The 12,687-nt window shown below is 55.4% G+C and overlaps 1 protein-coding gene across 1 annotated transcript in view; it reads right to left on the minus strand.

Annotated features, from left to right (window-relative positions):
• The window catches only part of LOC143696362 (uncharacterized), a 175,553-nt gene that overhangs the window by 12,829 nt on the left and 150,037 nt on the right, over positions 1–12,687 (minus strand). The window contains 1 exon segment of the mRNA XM_077192506.1: positions 2,067–2,076. Coding sequence (XP_077048621.1) covers positions 2,067–2,076 — 10 coding nt within the window.

Genomic DNA, 12,687 nt, shown 5'->3' on the forward strand with positions numbered 1-12,687 from the left:
GCATAGTCTGGTACATGAAAAACCCTGCAGGCTTCATCACTGTATTTTTCACAGCAACAGACAAAGCACTCTGCATCACAGTATCAGCAAACCCTGGGAAAATAGCCAATTTCCTCCCTTCCTCCTTTTTACTTTGTCTACAATCTCACAAAGTTGACCACTGACAGTAGGGTCCTGGCCAATCCTGTTCTGTAGGGTATTTAGAGTTACATCCCTGAGCAGCCAAAGCTACCAAATTAGTATTGTCATCACTATTTCACATTATTATTATTATTTCATATGTAGATATACATATTGATATACATATAGACAGATAGATACAGACATATATATATAATACATATAATACATACATATATATATATAATACATATATATAATACATATATATATAAATACACAAATATATATATATATTAAGGTCTTATTATACAATAAATACATATAGTTATTTAGTATATTGATATTTCACTGGTACAAATGCAGCTGAGCTCAAGATTAAAACCTTCTGCTCTTGCTCCATGTGGGAGCATTCCAACAATAATTGTTCCTTCTGAAGGTGCTGTTTTCCAATGGACTCTTAACAAATTCATCTTTGTCTGCCCAAACCCACAAGTCCTTTTCCTTTTCCATGTGCAGTTTTTGGATGCATTTGAAGACATCCAGGGCTGCAGCTTCTTTTACCCCACTGCCCCACTGCTCCCACGGGGCTCCCACCTCAGCCCACTGCAGAGCCAGGGAACTCCAGGGAAGGGCTTCCCATCTGGGAATTTCTGATGGCACTGATGCCTCACATTGACATTGAACAAGTGACATTTGGTTGGGATCTGGCCAGACTGTGCCAGTTTGGTTTGACCAGTGGCCAAAGTCAGCACCAAAGACACAGACTCCAACTGAAGGAATCAGTGTCATTTCCTGCAGTTCAGAGCAGCAAAGAATCACAAAAGGAGCAGCTCAGCAATGCACCCAATCATCCCCACCAAAGATTGCCTGCACTGATTAGGAAAGATGCAGCAGCATTTCCCCTCAGCCTTTGCCATCCCCCAGATGCACACAGCAGCTGGGGAAGCTGTCACAGCCAAGGGCTGCAGAGCCACTCCTGGGCACTGGCAATTCCTGCAGGTGCCTCCAGCCCCAGCTGAGGCTCCAAGCCCACTGGGAGAGGGCCCAGCTCTGGCAGTGCTGCATGAACAAACTGACAGCACTGCTAGTGTGCCAACATCTGCTTTCATCCTCCTCTTGGCTCCCTCCCAAAGCCTGGCCAGGCCTCAAGGAGGAGCCAAGGCAGCTGACTTTGATCCTTCAGCCCCACACAAGGCCAGATGTCAGATTTCATGGCCTTCTCTGGCTTCTAAATACACAAAGGTCCATCCATGTTTCACTAAGGAGTGGCTACATCTATCACAGTGCTAATGACCATGCATATCTCAGCAGGGAGCAGATATAAAGATAACCTTTGCTTGGAAGGTTCCTCCAGAGGCCACCTTGGGCTCAGGGCCTGCTGTCCAGGCCTCACTCAGGGCTGCTGTCCAGGCCTTGGCACTTCAGGGATGTGCTTTAGTGCTGGGCTTGGCACTGCTGGCTGAGCGGCTGCACTGGGTGAGCTCAGAGGGCTTTTCCAACAGAAAGGATTCTGTCATTCCATGATGATATCTGCTGCATTCAGCTGGGGCTATTTCAGCAGCATTACTTTGCTCCAGAAGTTCCCTCTTGCCCAGCTCCTGTGGCCTGAGGCTTCAGCTCCTTCAGCTCCTGCTGCTGAGCTGCTCATGCTGAACGAGACCACTCGGAGAGACGAATCCAGTCCATCCAATTCCTTCTGGGACACGCAGAGGGGAGGCTGTGCAAACAGGAGCATTGTTTGCTGTGGCCTCCTCTCTGCCCTTCACGCCTTTCAGCGCTTTGAAGCAGCCAAGAGCTTTCTCCAAGAGTGCAATGGAGCAGCTGTTCCTGCTCGCGGGCCTGGCTCTTCCCAATCTCTGCCCTTGCCTGCTTCTGTCCCTCTTGCTGTGCCCTCTGTTCCCCCAGGGCTGCCTGGCTGCTGCCCAGGACTGTGGCACTGGCACTGATCCAGTGCTCCAGAGCCTCCTTTCTGTGCCCCTGGAGCTGCCTGGGCACAGCAGCCTTTTCCATCTGCAAGCTCCCCATGGACAGGGAGTGCCCAGCTCCGTTCCTTGCACAGCCTCCAGGAGCCCAGGGCTGCCATCTCAAGTCCCTGCTGGCACTGGGGGCTCCCAGGTGCCTCAGGCTGCTCTGACACCGCTGCACACGGGAGGGAACAGGGGCAGGGGCTGTGCTGAAAGTCAGCTCCATCTGCTGCTGCTGCTGCTGCTGCTGCTGCTGCTGCTGCTGCTGCTGTGGGGTCCTTTGTGCAGCCCTGGCCCAGAGTCAGGGATCAGATGCTGCCAGTCTCTTCCAGCCCTGGCTGCTCAGAGGTTGGGCCTTGGAGCCTCAGGTGGCCAAAGGCAGCTGCTGCTGGGCCCTCTGTGTGTGCCCGTGTTCAGCAGTGCTGCTCCATCAGTCTGTGCCCAGCAACGGGGAAAAGCCTCAGCCCTGCAGGGCCAGGAGCTGCCGGGCTCTGCCTGAGCAGCTCAGCCAGCAGCAAGGGAGCTGCTCCACACAGGAACCAGGAGCAAAGGACACTCCTTCTGTAGGACATGTTTTCTATATAAAGGAAAAAAAGGAAAAAGAAAAAAAAACTATATAAAATGTGAAAGATGAAAAGAAAACCCAAGTGTTAGTGAAAAAGTTCTGAAACTTTGCAATAAGAGGTAAATGATCTTTTTTAAAGGGGAACTCAGTTATTTACATTGTATATGTACTGATGGCATGGATCCATCTTCCTGACCCCAGCAGCCTTTTAAAAGATTTTGGGCTTTGTTTCCAACATTGCCATTTGAATTATGCTCAAAGCGAGAGGAAATTGCTTTGTGCCCTTCCCGCTCCAAGCAGGACTGGGAATGGAAACTCTGTCAAAGCCCAAATCCTTTAGAAGATGCCCTTCCTTCTCAGCCTGGGAAGGAGCTGCACATTCCCTTTGAAACTGTCAGGGATTTCTTAGAGACACAAAGTGCCACTTAGGGCTTTTTGCTCTGGTTTGGCAGTGCAGAAGGGCAATTCTCCATCCATCAGCTCCAGACTGCACTGCCTCAGGAACACGGCCCACTCGCCAGCTTTGGCCCACTCAGGCACTTCTAGAGGAGGAAGAAAGTGCAATTGCACAATTCCAGCCAATCAAGAAGGAAGAATGGGACAGACAAACACCCTGTGCAGATCCAGGCGTTCAGCTGGGACTGTGGAGGGTTTGGGTTCTTGCCAATTGGATGTGTGTCCCCAGCTGCAATCTCTGGGCCTGCAGCAGAGTCTCACTCAGCTGCCAAAGCAGAAAGCTCAGGCGCTGTGCTCACAAGGGGCTCGTCTGATGCAAAGCTGTCAGAGCAATGTGAGGGCAGAGCCAGCCCAGCTGGGCCCAGGGCTGAGCCCAGCAGAGCCCTGGCAGAGCCCAGAGCAGCCTCAGCAGCCGCAGAGCCCGGCTGCAAGGAGAGAAAGCAGAAAGTGCCCCTCAGCTGAGGGCTCCTGTGCCCTTGTGCCAAGGCCTGCGGTGCCCAGGCCATGCTGGCTGTGCCCAGAGCTGTGCCCAGAGCTGCCCATCCCTGCTGCCTTTGGCAGCAGAGCAGGAGGGCAGGACATGTGCCCAGCCTGCAGCCAGCCACGGCACATCCAGCCCTCAGCAGCTGCCCAGAGCAGGATGCTCCTGTGCTCGCTGCCATCTCCCAAAAGCTCCGATCCCACCCTGCCAAGCACAGAGACCCACCTCACGCCAGCCACGGCTGCAAGAAAAGCTGCTCCCAAACCACGTCCTCAGCCTTCTCCAAGGCCACCGCCCATCCACGCCACAGCTGCTCCCAAGCACTTCCCCATCCACACTGGACCACCTGGAACGCTTCCTCTGGAAAAACAAACAACACATTCTTGAAAAGAGATTAGAGAGAAAAAGGGAAAACAAGAAAACTGGGAAAAACTCTTATCTCTGTCAGGGCCTTGAGGAAGGCCCAACTCCTACATGGTAGGGAAAAACCCAGCCATGGCTGAGGGAAGCCCACACTTTCTCTCTTCCACCCAGCACTGCCCCCCAAAATCACGGTGATCCCAAAGCAAACAAGGGCAGTGCAGCAGCCCAGCCCTTCCTTGCCTGCAGAGCAAAGCAGCCCCTGCACAGCTTCTGGAGTCCCACCTCTGCTCCCAGCATGGGGCTTTGCTTGTGTCGGGCTGGCTGCCCCAGCCCCAGCCCCAGCCCAGGCCACGGTGGCTGCTGGGGGCTGTTGGCAGGGCCAGGAGCCCACTCCCATTTGTACCCAGCCCAGCCCATGCCCCAGCCCTGCCAGAAGCAGCTGGGCAGCGACTGAAGAATGAGTTGCATCTGCCCCAGCAGAGGGGGAACCTTTGCTTCCCAGCCAGGCTGGGCTATGCCCAAATCTGGCAGCATTTCCCCGGGTGGGGACTCACCTGCAAATTCCCTGTGGAGTTTGGCTTTGAAGAAGGTGCCAGATTCAAAGTACCACACCTTCAGCCTCCAGTGGCCAGGCTGAGGAAGAGCTTCTCATCCTTGGTGCCATCCTGGCTGTCTCCAGCAGCAGCAGCAGCAGCAGCAGCAGCATCCCCATCCGGTACAGCTTCTCCAGGGGCTCCTTCTCCTTCCCTGGGGGGAGACCAGGCTCTCAGGGCTCTGCCCAGGGCCCCAGCTGTCAGGGAACCAGCACAAGCAAAACCAGCTTGGATGGCGGCCACCAGTGCTGGGCAGAGCAGCTCAGCTGCAGCACAAGGGCTGCATGTGCCCATCCCATGACCCCCGTGCAGTGACACAGGCAGCACAAAAAGGTCTGGGTTCCTTTGCTTCTGATTGCCAAGGCATGTGTGGAGCTGCAACTTACCAGGGCCCTGCATCAAAGTGTGCCTGTGGCTCTCTCCCTTCTTCTACGGCCAAGGAATATCCTGCACCCAAGGATCACAGAACAGGTCTTCTAATGTGGGTCTTTCCAAGGAGTTCACGGATAAACACCACCTGATCAGATCTTTGCACTCTGGGCAGAGAAAGTAGAAACTGCCGGTCAGCCAGAGAAGGCTCCTGTCTGCTTTGCCCCACTATTGCCATGCCCAGGCCTTGGTGGATGCGCTCAGGGCTGGGCCTAAACTTTCCCATCCATTCCCTGTTTTGGAGGAGAGCAGGACATGTGCCACCTCCTCAGCAGCTGCCAGAGCGGGATGCTCACGAGCCCGCTGCTGGCTCCCACCACTGGGATTCCCCCCGTGCCCAGAGAAGAGGATCCACCTTGAGAGAGCCCTTGTGGCAGCGGGAGCTGGCCCCAGCTGAGGTTCCGGCCCCTCCTGAAAGGGTGCTCCCCGCAGACCATCTGGTGCAGCAGGATGCCCAGGGACCAGATCGTTGCTGCCTCGCCATGGTACCAGCCAAAGTCGTTCCATTCCGGGGGGCTGTAGGATGGTGTTCCTATGGAATACAGATGGAGTTCAGCAGGGTGATGCTGCTGCTCCCAGAGCCTGGCCCCAGCATCCCTGGGCCTGCGGGGGCTGCCCCAGTGGCACACAGGGTGACCACTGCCCTCTCGCCAGCACCTGGGACTTGTGCACAAACTAAGGCTTGGAAAAGAAGCCACTGGTGTCAGAAGAGGGCAGAGGAAGCCCTGGCTAAGCCTGACCATGACAAGCAAAGGAAAAACCCTCTCTGTGCTGGGGAAAACATGCCCTTATCCTCCCTGTCTGCATTGCCCCAAAAATATTAGGAAGCAAAGGCAAACGGGGCGAGTTGAGCAGTGCAAGCCCTTCCTCTCGCCTGCACACCAAACTGGCTGGGGCACAGGTTCCCCCCCCTCTCTGCTACCCCCACCCACGGGGGTTTTGGTCGGGCTGGCTGCCCCAGCCCAGCCCCAGTCCTGGGCAGAGTGGCTGGCAAAGGCTGCCAGCAGGGCTGGAAGATGGCTCCCCACCCAGCCCCGCTCTAAAGCAACTCAGCTGAAGACTCAGTCCCCTGACTGGCAGCAAAAGGGAGAATCCCCGCTGCCACAGCCAGCTTGGGCTGGGAGATGTTGGGCCATGAGATCCCGGGACCAGGAGTACACCCTTACGTGGGCTCACCTGCAAAGTGAGTGTAGGCTGTCTCTTGCAGGTAGGTGCCACAGCCAAAGTCAATCAGTTTGGCCTGCCCGGTGGCCAGGTCAAGCACGATGTTCTCTGGCTTTATGTCCCTGTGCAGGACCCCGCAGCTGGTGCAGTGCCGCACGGCCTCCAGCACCTGGCGGAACAGCTCCCGCGCCACCTCCTCGGGCACGAACCGCCGTGCCCGAATGACACGATGCAGGTCCTGACACCGCTCTGGCCGCTCCATCACCATCACGATGTGGTTGGGCAGCTCAAACCACTCCAGGAGCTGCACCACGCCGGGGAAGCCAGTGGACACCTTGGCCTGCAGCACGATCTCCAGCGGGGCCCTGCTGCCGTCGGGCTGCGGGAGGAGCACGATGCCCTCAGTGGGGCCGATGCCGTGCCAGGCCTGGGCAAGCCCTGAGCCAGCCCGGGATGCTCTGCGCCCTGCGCTGCGCCCACGCCCGCTCCCCCTCGAGGCGTCCTGGCGGCTTCCACCGTGCCGGGCCTCGGCTCATCCCCGCCCGGCAGCCCCGGCTGCTGCCGCTGGCCCCGCTCACTCACCAGCTCGCCCCAGTGCCGGACGCGGTTCCGTGGCACCCTCTTGATGGCCACCTGCAAGCCAAGGACAGCAGCGGGCTCAGCTCGCCGCCCGCCCTGCCCAGCCCCATCCTCCTCCTCCTCCTCCTCCTCGTCCTCCTCCGTCCCCTCCTCCTGCGCCCGCCGCCGGCCCCGCCGCTCACCGGGGCGCCGTCCGAGAGCCGCGTGGCCGCGAAGACGCTGCCGAATCCTCCGCGCCCCAGCAGCGAACCCAGGCGGTAGCGCTCCTGCAGGGCCTCGGGCGCCGTCCCTGCGGGCGGGACGCGGCTGTCAGCGCTCGGCCCGGGGCCAGCAACGGCCCCCGAGCGCCCCTCAGCCGCCCCGGGCCGGCCATGCCCAGGCCTTCGCTCCTCGCAACGCGGCACGGGAGGCTCGGGGCCGGCGGCCGCGCTGCCGAGCGGCGGAGCTCGGGCCGGGGAAGCCGCAGGGGAGGCGGCGGCAGCGGCCGCGCCGCCTGTGTCCTCCGCGGGCCCCGGGAGGAGCCGGGGCCGGGGCCGGGCTCGGGGCTGGAGCCTGCCTCGGGGCCGGGGCCGGGCTCGGGCCAGGCGGAGGCAAAGGGCGGCGATGCCGCCCCCGCACACGGCACTGATGCCCGCCCAGCAGCGCCACCGCCAGTAGGGCCAGAGCCGGGCGGAGGCGAGACCGCGGCGGGACGGGCGGGGCCGGGCACGGGGCAGCCCCGCCCGGGGCCGGGGGCGGGCCGGGGGCATGGCCCGGCCCGGCAGGGGGAGAGGGAGGCGGGGACACGAGAGGGAGGCGGGGAGAGGAGAGGGACGCCGGGCAAGGGACCCCGGGAGAAGGGTGCCCGACGGCGGGAAAGGGAGACACAGAGACAGAAGGAGAGAAAGACCAAGAAAGAGAGAAAGAGGAAGAAAGAGAGAAGGAGAAAGATCGTTATAGAGTATCTGCTTATGCCGCTGCTGCCGCTGTTGCCGCCGCTGCTGCTGCCGCCGCTGCCGCCGCTGCAACTGAAGCACCGGGGCCGTTCGTCCCCGTGTCCGTTCCCCGCTCGCCCCACGAGCCCCACGTTCGAGCCCCGCGCGCCCCGGGCACAGCCCCTGAGTCTGTCCAAACACGGGAACTTTGCAGCCTTGAGCCCAGGTGCAGAGCCCTGACTCCTGCACACTGGCACAGCAATCCCCTCGCTTGCTGCTCTGCATTGGCCTGGCTGAGGGGCAAACACTGGCGGGACACCTTCCCTTGGGCTAGGATTCCTACCTGAGCCCAGCACTGCACTTACATCTCCAGTGTTGCCTTCCAGTAAAAACAGAGGAAGGAAAACTCTGTGCGGCTCATGGTATTTTAGAGTGTCTAAAAATCACTAAGCCACTGATCTTAGAGGTGCAGTGCATCTGGAATTACTGGGATGGAGAAGTAGTGCCCCATGGAAAAGGGGAGCATAGAAATAAATAGAGGAAAACATCTTGGATTGTTTCTTTCATTTTAATTTCCCTTCTGGAAAGCTGTTTCAGTTTTCCGGGAATCTTCTCCTGTCTGCTCTTGCCAAGAATCTCTCCTGGAGAACAAGGTCAAGCTTCTGTCCCAAGATTTGCTCCCAGGAAATTATGCCACTGGTGAAATTTTCCATTGTCACTGTTTGTGCTGCTTTAGGGCAAATTTTGGGAGGAAACCTCCAAAAGGGGTCCATCTAGAAAGCAAGTTCAAGCGGCTCCTCCCCCTACTAGTTCCGGAAAAAACTTCCCTGGAGAAAAGTGGAGAAAATAGTTTATTTAACAAGTAAAGTATTCCCAAGCATGAAGAACGAATAATATTAAATGAAACCTCTGACAGTACTGAAGAGTTGGCACATTCAGAAGGTGCTTTTTGTGGGTTGTAGTTGGCTCACTCGGTCTCTTCTAAGTCCCTCTGGTGCTGGAATGCAGCGTCCCAGACCTCAGTGGGCCACAGGTGTGAGCTGCAGGTGTTTTTCTGGGTTTTCAGTTCAGAGCAGGTTTAAACAGTTCCAAGAAAAAGGAATGTCCCAGTCCCAGGAACTTCTCTGCCTAAGCTAGCTAAAACCAAATTGCTGGACCTGGGCTGTGAAGGCACCGGGAAATTTCCAAATCTGGGCACTGGCACTGCCAGCAAACACCAGATCTGGATGGTGCTGGAGCCAGAACCTGGAAATTTCACACTTTTGGCTTTCTGTGCCAGCAAATCACTGGACTTGGGCTGTGCTGGCACCAGGAAGTTTTCAGATCTGGGCACTGGCACTGGCAGCAAACACCAGATCTGGGTGGTGTCGTTGGCAGTGACAGAAATCTGCCGGATTTGGGCTCTGCTGGCACCGGGAAATTTCCAAATCTGGGTACTGGCGCAGCAAACACAAGATGTGGGCAGTGCCAGACCCAGTAGCAGAAAGTTGCCGGGTTTTGGATTTCTGTGCCAGCAAATTGCTGCCCTTGGGCTGTGTCAGAATAGGGAAATTTCCAGATCTGGGCACTGGCGGTGCCAGCAAACACCAGTGAAACCTTCTGGTCCTCGTCCGGACCATTGGCCAGTGGTTTCCCTGAGAACCAGCTCTGGCCACTTTACAGACAGAGACTGCTTTCATCTGCTTGTCTGGAAACAGAACTTTAATGAAGGCAAAAACAAACAGGACGGCGTGCACAGTACAGAGAGCAAAGCAGAAAAAAGCCTGGGCCCAGGATCCTGCAGGGATATTTATCCATTTATATATGGGGAGGGGTTAAGGTGGGATCTGAGGGAAGGATCCAAGAGGAAGGAAGGATTATGAATATTACAATTTTTGCAGTAAAATGTAACCAACGGTAGCAAAGAGAACGCAGAACTTTCTAGTAAGAACTGCATAACTGAACAAGAGGATTATGGGCGGGAGCTCCTGCTGACCCCAACTAAAGAGGGTTTTCCCACGGCCTTAAGCTGAGGTCTCCCTCTTCTTTTAAACCAAGCCCAACACACCAGATCTGGGTGGTGCCGGGTTTTGGCTTTCTCTGCCAGAAAATTGCTGCATTTGGGCTGTGCTGGCACCAGGAAATATCCAGATGTGGGCACTGGCAGTGCCAGCGCACACCAGATCTTGGTGGGGTATTTGCCACCACCAGGAAATTGCCAAATGTGAACTTTCTGTGCCAGCAAACTGCTGGAATTGTGCTGTGCAGGCATCTGAAAAATTCCGGATCTGGGCACTGGCGGTGTCAGCACACACGAGTTCGGAGTAGAGTAGGCACCAGGTATTTGCCTGGTTTTGGCTTTCTTTGCCAGCAAATTGCTGGACTTGGGCTGTGTGGCACAGGGAAATGTTCAGATCTGGGCATGGGCGGTGCCATCAAACACCAGGTCTGGGTGGTGACAGTCTTGGCACCAGGAAATTGCTGCGTTTTGTCTTCTTTTTCCAAAAAACTGCTGCACTTGGGCTGTGTTGGAACCGAGTATGTCCAGATTGGGGTACGGGAGGTGGCAGGAAACACCAGATCTTGGCATTGCCAGTGTCAGCAGTGGGAAATTGCCAGATTTTGGCTTTCTTTACCAGAAAATTGCTGGACTTGGCTCTGCCAGAACAAGGGAATTTCCAGATCTGGGCACTGGAGGTGGCAGCAACCACCAGATCTGGGCAGTGCCAGACCCAGTAATGTTGGAAATGAATTTGTAGAGAATTTTTAAGATTTGATAGAACATTTATATAGTATGTATGCAAGTGTCACCATCCATCCTTACGAACGGGTTTTGTGATGGTTCGTGGGTTGATCTCAGAGTGCAAAAAACACCGACACGGTACAGGGGGCTGCAGTGATAATCAAAACAAATGTACCTTTATTGAATAACCACAAGAAAATGCATTGGGGAGGAATTGGGGAAAAGGGAAAAAGAGGGAGGAAGAGGAAGGAAGGTATAGAGCTACCAAACATAGAACGGCGAAGTCCTTTGATGTCCAGCCAATGGAGTTCACCAGGTCACGTCTGGGGAGATCTCAGGGTTGCAGTTCATCCGAACTCTTATTATACTCTTTTTGTTGATGGGGGAAGGGGTAAAACTTGAAACCATATCAAAGGTAGTCTATTGTATTTTTTGGGGAAAAAATGGTATTTAGAGAAGGGTACACACAGTCCATGTTCTCTGCAGTGGGTGAGAGCCCTCGTCTTCTTGGTCCACTGCTCGCACCTGCAACATCCATCTTGCTTTGGTTAGCTTGCCTCCCCCACACACCTCCCCCAGGTTAGGGGTCTCAGTGCCAGTCCTTGGAAAGAGTGTGGGGGGGCCTTTTCACATAGGGATTTCATGTCTCGGTCTTTGATGGAGAGGCCTTGTACATCTCAGTCTGTCTGTCACGGCGGTTGTAAGACAAGTGAGGGGTCTTCTGTGGGGGACCACCCAAAACTCAGGAGAAGTCCAGCCAGGCCGAGAGGTGGGACAACTTCCAAGGCTATTGTTGCAAAAAGGCAAGGGGCCCCCTTCTTCCTTTCACTGGGTTCAGTGTAGCATACAGCAAACACACCTGTGAACAATAGCTTAGCAATGCCAGCAGCTGTGCTCGGGTCTCGGGGCCCTCGGCATGTAACTTTCTCCACCAGGGCCAGAAACTTCAGACAAGGGGCTTTTCTTCAGTGGTCCCCAATGACGATCGTGAGGCAGATGAGAGAAACTTTGGACAGAGTCTCACACCTACATTACATGGACGACGTACTAATCTGTGCTTCCACCAAGTCTTACTCAGACGCAGCACTTTCCAAGACTGTCGCAGCTGTTGAAAGCGTGGGGATTCAGATAGCTCAGGAAAAAATCCAGCTATGGAGCCCATGGAAGTACCTTGGGTTTTTAATCACAGGAAGGACCGTCGTGCCTCAACCTCTGTCCATCAACGAGCACCCCCAGACATTAAGAGACACGCAACAGCTGTGCGGCGTCATCACGTGGATCTGACCTCTCCTGGGCCTCACCGCAGAAGAACTGGCACCGCTCTTCGACCTTCTACGAGGAGACGGCGACCTGGCTTCCCCACGCTCGCTAACGCCAGAAGCCTGGGAGGCTTTGGAGAGAGTCGCCAGCGCCATCAAACACCACCAGGCACATCAGACAGACCGGTCCCTTCCCCTCAGCCTCAGTATTTTTGGTAAGTGCCCAAACTTCCATGTGCTGCTCTTTCAGTGGGATGATACTTCAAAAACCCCACTCATCATCATCATCGAGTGGCTTTTTCTGCTGCACCAACCACATCAAACAGTTACCACCCCACCAGAACTTGTAGCCAAACTTATTATTAAATGCCGTCATTGGCGTCTCTGGGTCCACCCCTGAGTATAACTGAAAACTCTTCCTTAATCTTTCCAACCATTCAGTGGGGGTCTCATCTTTTCCTTGGCACTCTTTGAATGCCTTGCTTATGTTTTGTCCCCGGGGCACAGCCTCTGGTATGCCCTGGATTATGATGGTTCTTAAGTCCTGCATATGACCAAGATGGTTGGGGTACTGGTTGTTACAGTTGGGATTTTGCAAGGGCCATTTCACATCAGCCGCGGGACCTTGAACATGTTGGGTGTCCCAAATCCTCATTCCTGCCCTTCTAATCATCCCTCTCTCCTCTGTTGTAAATAGGATGCCTAGAATGGATTGCATCTCTACCCAAGTATATATGTTTGGCCCTAGGAACTGATCCACTCTTTCTGCTACTCCTATGGGGTCTTCTAATAATTTTCCCATCTCTTTCTTAAACTCCCGGACATCTCCCACATTCAAGGGAACAGGGACAAACCCCATCCCAGCTTGAGGTCCTCCTAATGCTATTTCCCTGAGAGGGAACAACCCACTGCTCTCTCCTTCCTCAATTACTGTCCTCATCTGACTCCAAGTACACCTTCTGCAATCCGGGGAGTCCGTGACCTGCTGTCTATTAGGGGCCGATACCGGGGGTGCGTTTGGGAGGGGTTCAGGGGGAGCTGGTGGTATATACGGGGGAGGATAAATAGGAACATA

The sequence above is a fragment of the Agelaius phoeniceus genome, chromosome 34 (genome assembly GCF_051311805.1).
Source record: "Agelaius phoeniceus isolate bAgePho1 chromosome 34, bAgePho1.hap1, whole genome shotgun sequence".
Lineage (NCBI taxonomy): Eukaryota > Metazoa > Chordata > Aves > Passeriformes > Icteridae > Agelaius > Agelaius phoeniceus.